This window comes from Bombina bombina, chromosome 3, assembly GCF_027579735.1.
Source record: "Bombina bombina isolate aBomBom1 chromosome 3, aBomBom1.pri, whole genome shotgun sequence".
Classification (NCBI taxonomy): Eukaryota; Metazoa; Chordata; class Amphibia; order Anura; family Bombinatoridae; genus Bombina; species Bombina bombina.
Window position 1 is genome coordinate 648296349 of NC_069501.1, and position 20056 is coordinate 648316404.

General features: G+C 42.6%; 1 protein-coding gene across 1 annotated transcript in view; it reads right to left on the reverse strand.

Moving 5' to 3' along the window:
- The window catches only part of GLOD4 (glyoxalase domain containing 4), a 122548-nt gene that overhangs the window by 39367 nt on the left and 63125 nt on the right, over window positions 1-20056 (reverse strand). Inside the window, exons 6-7 of the mRNA XM_053707373.1 lie at window positions 17359-17445; window positions 15153-15266 (exon numbers count right to left, since the gene is read on the reverse strand). Of these exons, the coding sequence (XP_053563348.1) occupies window positions 15153-15266; window positions 17359-17445 (201 nt within the window). The remainder of the gene's footprint in view (window positions 1-15152; window positions 15267-17358; window positions 17446-20056) is intronic.

Here is a 20056-nt window from a genome sequence, read left to right on the forward strand (position 1 = left end):
TCTTTGTTGCCAAACCCTGCCTGCCTGACCATTCTAGTGGTGTGCCCTTGGACTGCTTTACTGTTACCTAACCCTACCTGCCGGACCATTCTAGTGGTGTGCTCTTGGACTGCTTTACTGTTTCCGAACCCTGCCTGCCTGACCATTCTAGTGGTGTGTCCTTGGACTGCTCTGCCGTTGCCGCTGGGGACCATCCTGCCTGTGGTGAGTGCCGCTCTCCTCATCTTACTAACTTTCTCTGCTCTGGGATATTCCCTATCATTCCAGCTCGAAGCCAGGATAACAAGACTACTGGCCGAGTTCGGTCTGATAGAGGAGTATCCCACGAGCATTACATTATACTTGGACCATGCAGCCAGATGAGGTGGCACAAGCTGTTAATCTTCAGGGACAGATGTTGGGAACCCATACAACACAGTTGCAGAATATGGATTCCAAGCTAGAAGCTATTACCGCTCAGCTCTCCTTACAAGTTGCAGCAAGGGATGCCACTCCTGTTGCTACACCACCAGCCCCTACTCCCAGTACTGTAACTTCTTCCTCTGCTTCTGGAAGTATACCCCGTATACCCTTGCCTGACAAGTATGAAGGTACTACTGATTGCAGGGGCTTTCTAAACCAATGCAGGCTGCACTTCTGCAATGATCCTCACATCTTTCAGTCTCATCAGTCAAGGGTGACCTTTATCATTTCTTTGCTAAAGGACAAGGTCCTAGCCTGGGTCTCTCCTCTTTTAGAACAGAACGATACACTCCTGCATGATGCTGATGAGTTCATATCTGCTTTGTCTTCTGTGTTTGGGACTTCTGGCCATACCTCTGCTGCAGAATATTCTCTCCTGGATCTCCGCCAGGGTAATAAAACTGTGGCACAATTTGCTGTTGAGTTCCGCACCTTGGCACTTGAAACCACCTGGGATGGCAGTGCTCTCAAGGCAGCCTTTAGGAGGGGTCTCCATGAACGCATCAAAGATGAACTCACTTATCGTGATATGCCTTCTTCTTTGGATGACTTTATAGCGCTTTGTATCAATCTGGACTCTTGCTTTCAGGAAAGGCAAGCCGAGAGAGACAGAACAAGGAGGGTCCTTCCCTCCCGTCCTCCTATTCGCCCAGTTTTGGCAGCATCCGCTACCCCTTGGTAGAGGAACCCACGGATCTCTCCTCCTTCAAACCTTCAGAGTCTGAAAGGCAGAGAAGGAGGAGACTGAGACTATGTTTTTATTGTGGATCTAACATCCACCAACTAAAGGATTGTGATGTTCGTCTAGGAAAAGCCAATGCTTAGAGGATAACACTGGGGTACCTCTAAGCATGGTCTCAACTAAATCCCCTCACTATTCTCGGATCCTGGTACCGGTTACCCTTACCTTCCTTCAGAATACAGTCCACACTCAAGCCTTCATTGATTCAGGGGCAGCTGGAAACTTCCTGGATCACCGTTTTATGATTCAAGCTGGTTTGCCTCTGTCTGTCATCCTTGGTCTTCCTTGGCTTCGGGTACACAATCCACAGTTCGACTGGACTGAGGGACAACTGGCCTCCTGGGGCACCTCCTGTTTCCGCTCCTGCCTTGCTAAAGTCATGCCTCTGCCCCGTATTCCCATAGCCACTATACAGACTCCTCCAAACCTTCCCTCAGTATATGCAGACTTCACTGATGTGTTTGAGAAAAAAGCAGCTGACGTGCTGCCAACCCACCGGCCTTATGACTGCAAGATCGACATCTTTTCCGGAGCCCCACTTCCCAAAGGGAGGACTTATCCACTCTCCAAGGCTGAAACCAAATCCATGGAGGAGTACATACAGAACCTAACTAAAGGTTTCATTCATCCTTCCTCCTCTCCTGCTGGGGCCGGCTTCTTTTTTGTCATTAAGAAGGATGGTGGGCTCAGACCCTGCATTGACTACAGGGCCTTGAACAACATAACCATCAAGAATCGCTATCCCATACCATTGATCACCGAACTGTATGACTCGCTCCAGGATGCCAGCTTTTTCACGAAACTGGACTTATGTGGGGCATATAATCTGATTTGCATCTCTCCAGGCCACGAATGGAAGAACGCCTTTAACACAAGATCTGGGCATTACAAATACCTTGTAATGCCCTTTGGGCTGTGTAACGCCCCTGCCGTCTTCGAGGCATTTGTCAATGATGTCTTCCGTGATCTGCTCAACCGCACTGTCATCGTTTATCTGGATGATATCCTTGTTTTTTTCTCCCACTTTAGAGGAGCATCATAGGCATGTGAGACAGGTGCTTCTTCGCCTCAGGGATAATTCCTTGGTAGCCAAGCTAGAAAAGTGAGTTTGATCGAGTGCAAATCCAATTCGTTGGTTATGTCATCTCAAAGGAGGGTTTTGCCATGGATCCTGCTAAACTCACCGCGGTACTAGAATGGCCTCAACCTACCTCTTTAGAGGAATTGCAGAGATTTTTGGGTTTCTCCAATTATTACTGCAAGTTTATAAAGAACTTTTCTCAAACAGTAGCTCCTCTCACTGAATTGACAAAACGGAACAAGGACTGTAAACATTGGCCTCCTGAGGCCGTAAATGCCTTCTCTTCCCTGAAAAAGGCTTTCTGTTCAGCTCCTGTGCTCCGCCATCCTGATCCTGACCTACAGTTTACTTTAGAGGTTGATGCCTCAGAGATAGGGGCTGGAGCAGTTCTCACCCAAAGGGACCTTTTGACTTCCAAGTACACCCTGTAGCCTTTTTCTCAAAACGCTTTACTCCTGCTGAGAGGAACTATGATGTGGGTAATCGTAAACTCCTAGCCATTAAGATGGCGTCATTGGTAAGTGGGCACCGCCAATCCTATTCAGATTCTCACCGACCATAAGAATCTGACTTACCTAGAGACTGCTCACTGACTCAATCCTCGACAGGCCAGGTGGGCCTTGTTCTTTTCTCATTTTAACTTTGTCGTCTCTTATCTTCCTGGGACCAAGAACAAGAAGGCGGATGCCCTTTCCCGTCAGTTCCCTCGTACAAGTGATTCCTCAGAAGCTCCTATTGAACATATCATACCCCCCTCCTGTGTGGTTGCTCAACTTAATACCACCCTTCTGCAGAGATTGCAACATGCTCAGTCTAGTAAACCTCCTGGAGCCCCCATGTCCTCCGATATCCTCTTTGTACCCCGGAATCTACGTATCCCTGTGTTAGCATGGGTTCATGATAGCAAACTCTCAGGACATCCCGGTTCGACTAAGACTTTCAAGCGTCTTTTCCAACATGTTTGGTGGCCTACTATGAAGTCTGATGCACAGGATTATGTCAAAGCCTGCACAACTTGTGCTGCCAACAGGACTCCCCGATCTTTGCCTCCTGGCTTGCTCCAACCATTGTCCATTTCCAAACAACCATGGACACATATAACAATGGACTTCATTGTGGATCTTCCTTCTTCTAACCACCATACAGTTATCTGGGTTGTGGTAGACCGCTTTTCCAGACTGGCGCACTTCGTACCACTAACCAAACTACCTTCTGCTCTAGAATTATCGTCCCTTTTTCTCTTGCATGTGGTACGACTTCATGGCATTCCTGTGAACATTGTTTCCAACAGAGGTTCACAGTTTATCTCTGCCTTTTGGAGGGCCTTTTGTAAATCGATTGGAACCATGGTTTCCTTGTCTTCTGGCTACCGTCCACAGACCAATGGACAGAGAGCAAACCAGGATCTTAAAGCCTACCTTAGAGCCTTTGTCAATGCTAGCCATACCAACTGGTCTGAGTTGCTACCACTAGCTGAGCTGGCAAGAAACACTCATTGGCACTCTTCTCTTAAATGTTCTCCATTTCAAGCCGCAGCAGGATATCAACCTTGTGTGTTCCCTCTTAACTCAGTCCACTGGGGACCCTGCCGCAGACCGACACGTCACTGGACTCACCACTCATTGGCAACATATTCGCTCTCAGCTATGTTCAGCTGTCTCTAGATATAAGAAGTTTGCTGATCGTCATATGACTTCTGTATGTGCCATTCCAGTGGGTGAACGTGTTTGGATATCTACTCGACACATGCGTCTACGTCAACCCTGTCACAAATTGGGGCCCAGATTTATCGGCCCTTACAAGATCCTGAAAAGACAGTCTCCTGTTGCCTACAAAGTGGCCTTGCCAAAAACCCTATGCATACATCCAGTCTTCCACATCTCACTGCTTAAACCTTACATCAAGAATAGACATACCCGGCTCCGAGCTCCTCCTCCTCCATTCCTGGTCCGTGGGGACCCCAAATATGAGGAAGCTAAGATCCTGGACTCCAGATACAGGCGCAGACAATTGCAATACCTGGTACCTGGTACATTGGAAGGGTTACTCTAGGTTGCTAGGGGCGCGGCATCTCCTTCCTGCTCGTTGTCAAGGGCAGTGTCGGCTCAGGATGCGTGCAGCGCTGACGTCAGCGCTGCACGCTCCTGATGCTGCTGGGAGCTCACTGGCGCGAATACTGCCTTAACCCTTAAACTGCTGGACTGATCTTTGTTGAACCTGCCTGTCTGACTTCTCTGCTCAATAACTCCTGTTGTTCTGGATTGCCTCTTTGTTGCCAAACCCTGACTGCCTGACCATTGTAGTGGTGTGCCCTTGGACTGCTTTACTGTTGCCGAACCCTGCCTGCCGGACCATTCTAGTGGTGTGCTCTTAACCTACTTTACTGTTGCCAAACCCTGCCTGCCCGACCAGTCTAGTGGTGTGTTCTTGGACTGCTCTGCCGTTGCCGCTGGGGACCGTCCTGCCTGTGGTGATTACCGCTCTCCTCATCTTACTAACTTTCTCTGCTCTGGGATATTCCCTATCATTCCGGCTCGACACCGGGATAACAAGACTACTGGCCGAGTTCGGTCTTATAGAGGAGTATCCCACAAGCATTACACATTACTGCTTCACATATAAATGTGTTAGCCATTTTAAGGGCTCTAATGTAATTCTGTAGGCCCTCAGCAGAGGATTGTTCATAAACCATTTTGGATAGAGAATCACACCATAGAGTCCCTGCCGTGGTAACACAGGTGATAGATACTGCTGGTTTAAGCAGAAGAGCTGTCTGAAAAAAGAGCTTTCTCAGGAAAGACTCCATTTTGCGGTCCATTGGATCCCTGAAAGGGGTGCTGTCCTCTATGGGGATGATAATGCATTTGTCAAAAGTGAAAATAGCTCCATCAACCTTGGGTATGTTTTTCCCAGATAGCTCAGCATGCTAAGGCACTGTGGGCTGAGGTATGTAGCAACCCAAGGGTTGCAGGTTCGATCCCCGGTGAGGTCCACTCAGCCTTTCATCCTTCCGAGGTCGATAAAACGAGCCACGCCTTGAGACCCTTACGGGTGATTAGCCGCGCTTTACAAATACTCAATACATACATAACTCCACGTTCTTCTCTGGAACTGGGTACATTCTCTTAACCTTGAAAGAGTAAATGGAATACCAGTTTTTTTCATTCTTTGACTATATAGTCAGAAACTAAATCTGGAACGTGAAATACCTCTGGAATTTTAGGAGGAACTTTGAAAACAACATTTAATTGATTTACAGGCTTGTATTCAGCAGCTTTTACCTCAGAAATATCCAGTACCTCATGCAACAAGGTGAGGAAAGCATTGTCAAATTCAGGATCAGGTACAGGGTTTTCTTCACTATATATTACTTCCACATCTGAAGTGGATGATTTTGAGTCGACAGAGCTCTGAAGCAGGACAGGAATTTGAGGTTGAGAGGAAGGAGTTTGCTTGGGGATAGATGCTAAATATTTTGCCATAGCCCCGTGTAAATTATCTTTAACCTTAGAAGTACAGTCAGTAGAGGCTCCCTGAGTAATATATATAAGAACAGGACATAATTTCTTAGAAGTAGAGGGATGCAGCTGATTTGTATGCATAAATTGAGGTATACAACTATTGCAAAGTTGATTGACGTGGAAAACTGGAACAGATTGCAAAACAGACACAAAAATGTACAACGTTTTCATTGTGTTTGACATAGTTTAAGTAGGGATAGATTCACTGTGGTCCATTATGTGCAAAATTCTCAAGTATAGCAGAGTATGAGACAACACACATACACTTATAAAATTAAATGGTAGAGAGCCCTCTACACTAGTCAATGTATACCCTTGACACCTGCAAAGTACCTAAAGGGTAAGGTTATACCTAGGCCTTATAATCAACTGAGTGACCAAATTACCCCAAGTGACCCCCTGGCAGCTCCTGCATGTGTACTCACCCTCCTCCAGGGACAGGATGACAAAAACAAAATTTATGCTCACCTGATAAATTATTTTCTTTCCTAGCATGGAGAGTCCACAAATCCATTCTAATTACTAGTGGGAATTCAACTCCTGGCCACCAGGAGGAAGCAAAGAACATCCCAGCAAAGCTCTAACTATCCCTCCTACTTGCCACAATCCCCCAGTCCTTCAACCGAAGAAATACGGAAAGAGAAGAGGACACAAAGGGTATAGAGGTGCCTGAAGTTTAGAAACGATAACAAACCAAAATAAAAAGCCTTGCCAGGAAAGAAAATAATCACATAAGCATAAATTTTGTTTTCTTTCCAATGGCATGGAGAGTCCACAAATCCATTCTATTTACTAGTGGGAACCAATTAACCAAGCTAGAGGACACAGAATGGAAAGGGAGAAACAAGATAGGCTGACTGAGGGTACAACCGCTTGAAGAACCTTTCTCCCAAAGGAAGCCTCAGCTGAGGCAAAAACATAAAATTTAGGGGGGGAAAAAAGTATGTAACGAGGATCAAGTGGCCGCCTTGCAAAGTTGCTCCAAAGAAGCCTAGTTTTTAAAGACCCAGGAAGAAGAAACTGCCCTAGTTGAATAAGCTATAAACCTCTCAAGAGGATGTTGTCCAATGGTCTCCGAATGACACTCCTTAACCAAAAGGAAAGAGCAGAAGACGTGGCCTTCTGGCCTTCACGTTTGCCAGCACACATCACAAAAATGGCTGAAGATTGCTGAAAATACTTAGTAGCCTAAAGATAGAATTTTACAGCACGAACTACATCCAGGTTGTGTAACAGACGTTCCTTCTGAGAAGAAGGATTAGGACAGAACGAAGGAACGACAATTTCCTGATTGATATTGCAGTCCGAAACCACCTTAGGAAGAAATCCCAATTTGGTATGAAGGACCGCCTTATCCGCATGAAAAATAAGATAAGGGGAATCACACTGTAGAGCCGAAAGCTCTGAGACTCTATGAGCAGAAGAAATAGCTAGTAAAAACTAAACTTTCCAAGACAACAACTTAATATCAACAGAATGCATAGGCTTAAACGGAGCCTGCTGCAGAACCCGAAGAACAAGATTAGGGCTCCAAGGAAGAGCAAAAAGTTTAAACACAGGCCTGATTCTGGTAAGTCAGCCAAATGCTTATGCAACAGAACAGAAAGGGCAGAAATCTGACCCTTGAGGGAACTGACTGACAAACCCTTCTCCAGACCCTCCTGGAAAAAAAGACAGAATACGGGGAACTCTCACTTTATGCCAAGGAAAACCCCAAGACTCGCACCAGTAAAGATATGTGCACCAAACCTTATGGTATTTCTTGCAAGTTACCGGCTTATGAGCCTGGATCAAGGGGTCAATAACCTTTTCAGAAAAACCTCGTCTAGACAAGACTAGGTGTTCAATCTCTACGCAGTCAGCTTCAGAGAAACTATATTTGGATGAAGAAGAGGACCCTGAATAGAAGATCCTTCCTCAGCAGTAATCTCTAAGGAGGAGAGGATGACATCTACACAAGGTCCACAAACCAGATTCTGCGAGGCCAAGCTGGAGCAATCAGAATCACCAAAGCCCGCTCCTGTTTGATTTGGGCTATCACCCGAGGAAGGAGGGCAAACGGAGGAAACCGGTAAATCAGACGGAAGTCCCACAAAACCGCTAGAGCATCCACCAAAACTGTCTGTGGGACCCTTAAATGGACCCGTATTTAGGAAGTTTGTTATTTAGACGAGACGCCATCAGGTCCGACTCCGGAACCCCCCACCTTGAGGGTTATTATTGAGAATACTTCTGGATGAAGAGCCCATTCCCCTGGGTGAAAAGTCTGCCTGCTCCTGCTTCCCAGTTGTCCACACCTGAGATGTGAATGGCAAAAATGTGGTAGTTGTTAGCCTCCGCCCACCGAAGGATGCGAGTCACCTCCTCCATCGCTAAGGAACTCCTTGTTCCTCCCTGATGGTTGATATAAGCCACCAAAGTGATGTTGTCCGATTGAAATCTGATAAACCGGACCAAACTTAATTAGGGCCAGGCTATCAGGGCATTGAATATTGTCCATTATGTACAAAGGCAAAGAATGACTGGGGGATTGTGGGAAGTAGGAGGGATACTTAAAGCTTTGCTGGGGTGTTTTTTGCCATCTCCTGGTGGCCAGGAGTTGAATTACCACTAGTAATTAGAATGGATTTGTGGACTCTCCATGCCATTGGAAAGAAATGAGGCAGATTCTGTTTTTTTGAAGAAAAAAGCTGGGAGATGCTCTAAAAGCCTTTTTCGTCCCCAGCTGCAGCTCTGGAGTGAGGAGAAAAAGACAGCGAGGATAGGCTATAAACAATAATAATAAAAAAAACCAGAATTTATGCTTACCTGATAAATTACTTTCTCCAACGGTGTGTCCGGTCCACGGCGTCATCCATTACTTGTGGGATATTCTCCTCCCCTACAGGGAAAGGCAAGGAGAGCACACAGCAAGAGCTGTCCATATAGCTCCCCCTCTGGCTCCGCCCCCCAGTCATTCGACCGACTGTTAGGAGAAAAAGGAGAAACTATAGGGTGCTGTGGTGACTGTAGTGTATAAAGAAAAAGAAAAATTTTTCAAACCCGATTAAAAAACCAGGGCGGGCCGTGGACCGGACACACCATTGGAGAAAGTAATTTATCAGGTAAGCATAAATTCTGTTTTCTCCAACATTGGTGGGTCCGGTCCACGGCGTCATCCATTACTTGTGGGAACCAATACCAAAGCTTTAGGACATGGATGAAGGGAGGGAGCAAATCAGGTTACCTAAACAGAAGGCACCACGGCTTGCAAAACCTTTCTCCCAAAAACAGCCTCCGAAGAAGCAAAAATATCAAATTTGTAAAATTTGGCAAAAGTGTGCAGAGAAGACCAAGTCGCTGCCTTACATATCTGATTAACAGAAGCCTCGTTCTTGAAGGCCCATGTGGAAGCCACAGCCCTAGTGGAGTGAGCTGTGATTCGTTCAGGAGGCTGCCGTCCGGCAGTCTCATAAGCCAATCGGATAATGCTTTTCAGCCAGAAAGAAAGAGAGGTAGCAATAGCTTTTTGTCCTCTCCTCTTACCAGAGTAAACGACAAACAAGGATGAGGTTTGTCTAAAATTCTTTGTTGCTTCTAAATAGAACTTTAAAGCACGGACTACATCTAAATTGTGTAACAAACGTTCCTTCTTTGAAACTGGATTCGGGCACAGAGAAGGAACAACTATTTCCTGGTTAATATTCTTGTTGGAAACAACTTTTGGAAGAAAACCAGGCTTGGTACGCAAAATAACCTTATCTGAATGGAACACTAGATAGGGTGGATCACACTGCAAAGCAGATAATTCAGAAACTCTTCTAGCAGAAGAAATAGCAACCAAAAACAGAACTTTCCAAGATAGCAACTTGATATCTATGGAATGTAAGGGTTCAAACGGAACCCCCTGAAGAACTGAAAGAACTAAATTTAGACTCCAAGGAGGAATCAAGGGTCTGTAAACAGGTTTGATTCTGACCAAAGCCTGTACAAAAGCTTGTACCTCTGGCACAGCTGCCAGTCGTTTGTATAACAAGACAGATAAAGCAGAAATCTGTCCTTTTAGAGAACTCGCTGACAATCCCCTATCCAAACCTTCTTGGAGAAAGGAGAGGATCTTAGGAATTTTAATCTTACTCCAGGAGAATCCCTTGGATTCACACCAACAGATATATCTTTTCCATATTTTATGGTAAATCTTTCTAGACACAGGTTTTCTGGATCTATCACTGAATCTGAAAACCCACGCTTGGATAAAATCAAACGTTCAATTTCCAAGCAGTCAGCTGCAGAGAAATTAGATTTGGATGTTCGAATGGACCTTGTACTAGAAGATCCTGTCTCAAAGGTAGCTTCCATGGTGGAGCCGATGACATATTCACCAGGTCTGCATACCAAGTCCTGCGCGGCCACGCAGGAGCTATCAGAATCACCGAGGCCTTCTCCTGTTTGATCCTGGCTACAAGCCTGGGAAGGAGAGGGAACGGTGGAAACGCATAAGCTAGGTTGAACGACCAAGGCGCCCCTCATGCATCCACTAGAGTGGCCTGGCCTTGGGATCCCTGGATCTGGACCCATAGCAAGGAACCTTGAAGTTCTGACGAGACGCCATCAGATCCATGTCTGGAATGCCCCATAATTGAGTGAACTGGGCAAACACCTCCGGGTGGAGTTCCCACTCCCCCGGATAGAAAATCTGACGACTCAGATAATCCGCCTCCCAGTTGTCTACTCCTGGGATGTGGATTGCAGATAGGTGGCAGGAGTGATCCTCCGCCCATTTGATGATCTTGGATACCTCTCTCATCGCCAAGGAACTCCTTGTTCCTCCCTGATGGTTGATGTAAGCTACAGTCGTCATGTTATCTGACTGGAATCTTATGTATCCGGCCTTCGCTAGATGAAGCCAAGCCCGGAGAGCATTGAATATCGCTCTCAGTTCCAGGATGTTGATCGGGAGAAAAGACTCTTCCCGAGACCATAAACCTTGAGTTTTCAGGGAATCCCAGACAGCGCCCCAGCCTGATAGACTGGCGTCGGTCGTGACAATGACCCACTTTGGTCTGCAGAAACTCATTCCCTAAGACAGGTGATCCTGTCTACTGGAGCATGCACAGTTGTAATGGATGAATTCGAGCAAAAGGAACTATGTCCATTGCTGCAACCATCAACCCTACTACTTCCATGCACTGAGCTATGGAAGGCTGCAGAATAGAGAGAAGAACTTGATAAGCGTTTAGAAGCTTTGACTTTCTGACTTCTGTCAGGAAGATCTTCATTTCAAAAGAATCTATTATTGTTCCCAAAAAGGGAACTCTTGTCGATGGAGACAGGGAACTCTTTTCTACGTTCACCTTCCACCCGTGAGATCTGAGAAAGGCTAGAACAATGTCTGTATGAGCCTTGCCTTGGAAAGAGAGACGACGCTTGAATTAGAATGTCATCCAGATAAGGTGCCACTGCAATGCCCCTTGTCTTAGAACCGCTAGAAGGGACCCGAGCACCTTTGTGAAAATTCTGGGAGCAGTGGCTAGTCCAAGTGGGAGAGCCACGAACTGATAATGTTTGTCCAGAAAGGCGAACCTTAGGAACTGATGATCTTTGTGGATAGGAATATGTAGATACGCATCCTTTAAATCCACGGTAGTCATATATTGACCCTCCTGGATTGTAGGTAAAATTGTTCAAATGGTTTCCATTTTGAACGATGGAACTCTGAGAAATTTGTTTAGAATTTTTAAATCCAGAATTGGTCTGAAAGTTCCCTCTTCTTTGGGAACTACAAACAGATTTGAGTAAAAACCCCTGACCTTGTTCCACAATTGGAACTGGGTGTATCACTCCCATCTTTAACAGGTCTTCTACACAATGCAAGAATGCCTGTCTACTTATTTGGTTTGAAGATAAGTGAGAAATGTGGAACCTTCCCCTTGGGGGTAGTTCCTTGAATTCTAGAAGATAACCCTGAGAGACTATTTCTAGTGTCCAGGGATCCTGAACATCTCTTGCCCAAGCCTGAGCAAAGAGAGAGAGTCTGTCCCCTACTAGATCCGGTCCCGGATCGGGGGCTACCCCTTCATGCTGTCTTGGTAGCAGCAGCAGGCTTCTTGGCCTGTTTACCCTTATTCTAGCCTTGCATTGGTTTCCAAGCTGGTTTAGTCTGGGAAGCGTTACCCTCTTGTCTAGAGGCTGCCGAGTTAGAAGCCGGTCCGTTCCTGAAATTGCGAAAGGAACGAAAATTGGACTTATTCTTAGCCTTGAAAGGCCTATCCTGTGGGAGGGCATGGCCCTTTCCCCTAGTGATGTCTGAAATAATTTCTTTCAATTCTGGCCCAAAAAGGGTCTTACCTTTGAAAGGGATATTAAGCAATTTTGTCTTGGAAGATACATCCGCCGACCAAGACTTTAGCCAGAGCGCTCTGCGCGCCACAATTGCAAACCCTGATTTTTTTGCCGCTAATCTCGCTAACTGCAAAGCGGCGTCTAAAATAAAGGAATTAGCTAACTTAAGTGCGTGAATTCTGTCCATGACTTCCTCATACGGAGTCTCCCTACTGAGCGACTTTTCCAGTTCCTCGAACCAGAACCACGCCGCTGTAGTGACAGGAATAATGCACGAAATAGGTTGAAGGAGGTAACCTTGCTGTACAAAAACCTTTTTAAGCAAACCCTCCAATTTTTTATCCATAGGATCTTTGAAAACACAATTGTCCTCAATGGGAATGGTCGTGCGTTTGGCTAGTGTAGAAACCGCCCCCTCGACCTTAGGGACTGTTTGCCATATGTCCTTCCTGGGGTCGACCATAGGGAACAATTTCTTAAATATAGGAGGAGGGACAAAAGGTATGCCTGGCTTCTCCCACTCCTTATTCACTATGTCTGCCACCCGTTTAGGTATCGGAAAGGCATCAGGGTGCACCGGGACCTCTAGGAACTTGTCCATCTTGCACAAGTTTTCTGGGATGACCAGATTGTCACAATCATCCAGAGTAGATAGCACCTCCTTAAGTAATGCGCAGAGATGCTCTGATTTAAATTTAAATGTCACAACATCAGGTTCTGCCTGCTGAGAAATTCTTCCTGTATCAGAAATTTCTTCATCTGAGGAACCCTCCCTCACTGCCACTTCAGACTGGTGTGAGGGTATGACAGAAAAATTATCAGCCCTCCTGCTCTACAGTGTTTAAAACAGAGCAATCGCGCTTTCTCTGAAATGCTGGCATTTTGGATAAAATATTAGCTATGGAGTTATCCATTACTGCCGTCAATTGTTGCATAGTAACAAGCATTGGCGCGCTAGAAGTACTAGGGGTCGCCTGCGCGGGCATAACTGGTATAGACACAGAAGGAGAAGATGTAGAACTATCTCTACTTCCTTCATCTGAGGAATCATCCTGGGCAACCTTACTATTTGTGACAATACTGTCCTTACTGTGTTTGGACGCTATGGCACAATTATCACATATATTTGAAGGGGGAACCACATTGGCTTCCATACATACAGAACATGATCTATCAGAAGGTACAGACATGTTAAACAGGCTTAAACTGGTTAATAAATTACAAAAAACGTTTTAAAACAAAACTGTTACTGTCTCTTTAAATGTTAAACAGGGCACACTTTATTACTGAATATGTGAAAACTATGAAGGAATTGTCCAATCTTTACCAAATTTTCACCACAGTGTCTTAATGCATTCAAAGTATTGCACCCCAATTTTCAAGCTGTTAACCCTTAAAATGTGGAAACCGGAGCCGTTTGCAATTTTAACCCCACTACAGTCCCAGCCACAGCCTTTGTTGTGACTTCAACTATCCCAGGGGGGTATTTCAAGCCTTCTAGGAACTTTTTCAGTGGACACCAGACCCTCTCACATGCATCTGCATGCACTGTACTTAAAAGAAACTGTGCAATAATGGCGCGAAAATGAGGCTCTGCCTAATACAGTGAAAGGCCCTTACTGACTGGGAAGGTGTCTTAACTAGTGCCTGGCGATAAAAAACGTTCCCCAAATAATAAAAGTGTGAAATCCACTTCAAACTTTAAATAAAAACTTAAATAAACAATTGATTTAGCCCTTAAGAGTGTCCACCAGTTAATAGCCCATAATAAGCCCTTTATTTGTTCAAAGCGGCAAGGAGAATGACTGGGGGGCGGAGCCAGAGGGGGAGCTATATGGACAGCTGTGTGCTCTCCTTGCCTTTCCCTGTAGGGGAGGAGAATATCCCACAAGTAATGGATGACGCCGTGGACCGGACACACCAATGTTGGAGAAACACATAATAAAGATTTAGAGAAAAACAAACACATACCCCAAAACCTTCCCTCCATGAAATATAAGCTAACTCTGCTCTGTGCAATCAGCTTAGTGAAGGAACAGCTGATTGCACAGAACAATCAGCAGTTTTCTTAAAGGGCCATACACCTTTTTTTTTTTTTTTTTTTTTTTTTAAAGGGTGAAAAAGAAGGTCCCAGGGCTGCCAAAGGGTCCATAAGGGGTGTCAGTGGTCTCAGAGTACCTTCCTAAGTAATGTAGGACAGCTATGTTCCTGATTTTGTCAAAAAAGTTTTTTTCAGTGGGAGAACAGGCTAAAAGTCCCCTGTCTATGCTGTACCTGTGTCAGAGAACCTTCTAATAGTCTGTGGGGAGTGTCTGTGCAGTGGTAAATGGCTTACCTGAAGTAGCACCCCTCCACTGGCCTACCTGTCACCAAACTGCAGCAGTATCCAGAGAGCCCACCCAGTGTTTGTACACAAACAGCAGAGGAAATACCATTATCCCACAGGGGGAGACTAAGGGACGTGTCCCCGCAATGAGGGAGGGTAGTTATGGCTGAAATCCCTAGGGTGATGCTGCGCACATAACTGGGTAGTCCTATGTCTCTGTATCATTCCTCTGTATCATACCCTAGCGCTGTGGAATCTGTTGGCGCTCTACAAATAACCGATAATAATAATCATTCAGTTTGCTGGAAATCTCTTCTGTCTTCTTTGTGAATGATATGTCCCAGGGATAAAGGGTCTCACACATTGATCTGAGCTTACAAACAATCAATAAGCAAGAAGCTGGGACACCTCTATTCTTAACCTTCTCCTGAGAAGACAAGAACAAAAACGGAGGAGAGATGGGAGGAATTTAAGCTTGTGTGTGTTATTGGCTTCCTCCTAGTGGCGGAAATTATATCCCACATGTTATGGACCCTTTGGACTATCATCATTATACAAAAGAAACTTCATACATTGGAGTACATAATTAAAATCTATAAAATTAAAATAAATTAAAGTACTGTGATATATTACTACAAAATTAAATATGTTTCATAATATGTTGCAATGTAGTGTTCAGAGTATCACATCAATACTTACAGGATCTGCCAAAATCACCACTTGAACTGTAGCTTTGCCAGGTGTGTCCAAACTTACAAGTGGGGTTAAGATCTTCTGCTTTTCTTTTATCATCTGCGCCTCAATGTTAGGAAGCTTACCAAGCAAGACAGTGGGGAAAGGTTAAATCTGAATATTCATTGCAATATTTAGAATTATTTTTATACAATATTTTTTTAATACAAATTCATGCAAGCAACATTAGCATGTTTTAATAATAGCTGTCAAAACACTAAAGAATACAATGTTGCATGAACCTTGCACATTAACTATATAAATTCTAAACATACATCTGCTGTGAATGAGCGATACATTATTTTTCTTATGTTTAAAGAGACAGTATACACTCATTTTCATATAACTGCATGTAATAGACACTACTATAAAGAAGAAGATGCACATATACTGATATAAAAATCCAGTATAAAACTGTTTAAAAACTTACTTAAAAGCTCACAGTTTAGCTCTGTTGAAAAGTTAGCTGGAAAGCCCACTGCAAGTGGGAAATAAGACCCCACCCCCACCCCCTTCTATTGCATATGAAAAGACCCTTTGCACAAACAGGAGCAAGCTGGAGAAGGTAGCCGACGGTATTCTCATAAAACTTTGGGGCTTGGTTAGGAGTCTGAAAATCAGAGCAATGTTATTTAAAAAATAAGCGGGCTATATAAATAGATCATCTACAAAACATTTATGCAAAGAAAAAAAATTAGTGTATAATGTCCCTTTAAAGGAACATAAAATGCAAAAAGATGATGCTCTAATATGTTAGTCTTTTTATTGCACTGTTAATCACACATAATTATGTGTTTGACCCTTGCAGAGGGATTAAACACATAGTTAAAGGGATATAAAAAACTCCACAAAATATTTAGTGATTCAGATAAAGCATGCAGTTTGAAGCAACTTTCCAGTTTACTTCTGTTATCTAATTTGCTTCATTCCCTTGGTGTCCTTTGTTGAAAAGGGTACCTAGGTAGGCTCAAGAGCTAGCTGCTGATTGGTGGCTGCTCATATATACTGCTTATTATCTTACTAATGTGTTCAACTAGCTCCCAGTAGTGCACTGATGTTCCTTCTATACAGGACACCAATAGAATAAACCAAAATGTATAATAGAAGTAAATTGCAGCATTAACAGGAACATAAACAAACAAAGCACTACCAAATTTAGGCCTGCTGGTAATTTTAAGGTTTGGAGTAATACAAATAATTATTGAGGCTATAACTGCCACTGATGGGGGCTTGTTAACACCTGAGAGCTAGTGCTTATAGAGGTAAAGTCTAGATGCAGATAGAAGGATAAGACAATTAGCTATGTCAGCTGCTTAGAAAAAAGCAAACCATTAGACAATGTCTTATTATATGATGATGCAATGAAATGTATTTAATAGTTTTAAATAAGACATACAATGTAGTTAGTTGTGTTATGGCTTTTAAAGGGATAGTCTAGTCAAAATTAAACTTTCATGATTCAGATAGAGCAGGCAAATCTTTCTTTGAAAAAGCAGGAATGTAAACATAGGAGCCGGACCATTTTTGGTTCAGCACATGGGTAGCACTTTCTGATTGGTGTCTAAATGTAACCACCAATCAGCAAGCGCTACCCAGGTGCTGAACCAAAAGTGGGCCGGCTCCTAAGCTTACATTCAAACAAAGATAGCAAGAGACCGAAGAAAAATTAATAGAAGTAAATTAGAAAGTTGCATGCTCTATCTGAATTATGAAAGTTTAATTCTGACTAGACTATTCCTTTAAGAATGAGTTAGTTCATGTATAAGTTAAAGGGACAGTAAAGTCATAATTAGACATTCATGATTTAGACAGAGCATACAATTTTAAACAACTTTCCAATTTACTTCTATTATTTGATTTGCTTCCTTCTCTTGTTATCCTTTGCTAAAAGGTTTATCTAGGAAAGCCCAGAAGCAGCAAATAACCTAGCTTCTAGCTGCTGATTGGTGGCTGCATATATATACACCGATTGTTATTGGCTCACCCATTGTGTTCAGTTAGAAACCAGTAGTACATTGCTGCTACTTCAACAAATGGTACTAAGAGAATAAATCAAATTTTACAATAAAAGTAAACTGAAAAGTTGTTTAAAATTGTATGTTCTACCTAAATCATGAAAGAAAAATGTTGGGTTTCATGTCCCTTTAAGAAACACCACAGATGATTAGATTACCTCATCCTTAGGGCAGGAGAAGGCGATCCTTCCAAAAGCTGTTCCATGGTCAACTGGTCCACCGATATCCTGCAGCTCCAACTTACACTAAAAAAGCAAACATAAAACAATAAATAAATGTTATACATAATGATGCAATCAAAATAATGAAAAGGCTAAGAATAACTTGCAGATGCACATTGTACAGCATTTAGCTGTCTGCGTCATTGCAATGCTTGTAGGCGGAAAGTATTAATTTCACCTAAAGTAGGCTAAGAAGACTTTATCATATTTAAAGGGACATTAAAGTGAAGGTAAACTTTGATGAATGAAAGCCTGTTTTTTAAAAATACTATTAAAATCAGGGGCACTTCATTCATCAAAGTTTACAAAGCAGCCGATTTGATTAAAAACTTAACTCTCATCTTTGCACAGCCTGAGCAGCTTCCCCCACACGTCATCAATGACTAATCCAGCTTCCTCCAATCACGGCTTTCCCCCCAGGGTAGTCATTGAGGCCATGCCGTGATTGGAGGAAGCTGGATTAGTCATTGAAGACGTGTGAAGAGGAGAAGATCTCCGGGTGGGGGAAGCTGCTCTGGCTGTGAAAAATACAAAGATAAGTTGTTAATCAAAACAGCTGCTTTCTAAACTTTGATGAATGAAAGTGCCCCTGTTTTTAATAGTATTTTTTTTAAAAACGGCTTTCATTCATCAAAGTTTACCTTCACTTTAAACACAAATTATAAAACTACATGATTATGTACCTTCATATGTATATTGCAATAATGTTTCACTTGCAATAATGAAACATGTTATGTGTTCTGTCTGGTGCATTTTTAATCCAATTCTCTACAAACTAAAGCCTTGAGTCAGGTCAATATTGAAATTCACTGTGAAGTAAAAGAGCCGGCATTTGTTTATTGCCTATTAAAAGCTTAAACATAACATTTAACCTAAAAATAACAACAATGTTTGTAGTCCAAAATAATGACAAATCCTGTCAAATGTTTGAGTGCTCTTCATACAGTTATAGAAATCAGAAGTGTACTTAAAGTGGACCATGATAAAAAGAAAGTACAAATATGAGCTTTCTAAAATTATAGAACAGTTAACAGTGAATTTAAAGGAACATTTTAGTAAAAATGTAAATGCACATAAATGAAATACATCTTTGAATAGAAACATATTTGCAATATACATGTATTGGCAAAAATGCTTATAGTAAAAGTTATCACTGCTTTAGTGTTTACATTTTTCTCTGCACGTTCATGTGAAGCATAGCTATTCTCAGCGCACCAGCATTTTAAATACAGTAGCTGCTTAGAGCGCCAGTGGGGCTTGTATCATGTAATCAATTAACAAATTGAGTCAATACCGGATGATACAAGCACCTTAGACTCTCTGAGCAAGTAGTGTGTTAAAAATGCTGGTGTCGCTGCATACTTAAATACACTTTTTAAAACTGCTATAGATTTTATTAGAATCATTTTTGCTAATACATGTAAATTGCAAAAATGCTTCTATTCAAAATTGAAATGCATCCACTTGGATTCCAATTTTGACTGGAATGTCCCTTTGAACGTTTTTATAAAATTTCACGATTTCACTTTTAATTACAAGATTGTTGTTGCAGCTGAGCAATAAATTAACATATTGGGTGAGTGTGAATATTTTGAAGCATTAAAGGGACAGTTTACTCAAAAATGTTCTCCCCTTTAATTTGTTCCCAATGATCCACTTTACCTGCTGGAGTGTATTAAATTGTTTACAAGTAGCTCCTTTACCCTTATATTGGCATTTGAAATTGTTAATTTAGCATGTGGTATCCCCACCTATTCTGAAAGTTTGTGGCCGCGCGTACCAGCTATAGATAAGCTTTGTAAACACAGCCAGCAGAAGAAATTACACTACCAGTGTGATAAAGCAGAGATAAGGTAATAAAATGTTGATTTTCCATTGTTCTCTCAAAGTATTGGTGATTGTTTTAAGGACAGATATAAGATAAAGAAGCAGGTATATGTGCACAATGTGATACAGTAATGAGATCTGATTATACCTACAAGCTCAACCCATTTTATTAGGCTGTGGCTTCAAAACACAAAATCAGAGCTTTAATATACAGAAATAAACCTTAAAAAGCAAATTTTCATACATTTTTTACTCTGCAGTTGGTAAAAAAAACAATAGTAAACACATTAAGGGAAAAACTATTTTACAGTATACTGTCCCTTTAAAGGGCCAGTAAACACAGTAGATTTGCATAATCAACAAATGCAAGATAACAAGACAATACAATAGCATTTACTCTGAATTTCAAATGAGTAGTAGATTCTTTTCTAACACATTTCAAAGTTATGTATATTTCCACTCCCCCGGTACCATGTGATAACAATCAGCCAATCACAAATGCATATACGTATAGTCTGAGTTCTTGCACATGCTCAGTAGGAGCTGGTGACTCAAAAAAGTGTAAATATAAAAGACTGTGCACATTTTTTTAATGGAAGTAAATTGGAATGCCGTTTACAATTACATGCTGTATCTGAATCATGAAAATTTAATAAAACCTGAGTGTCCCTTTAACACTTTGCTGTAAATGATTTTCACTATCCAAACTCCATCTACCACCTCCCTTATTTGGAGAACACAGTCTAGACTTGTTACTGGAGTTGACAGCTAGCCATGGTCATTATGTTAACAAACCTAAATTACTTTG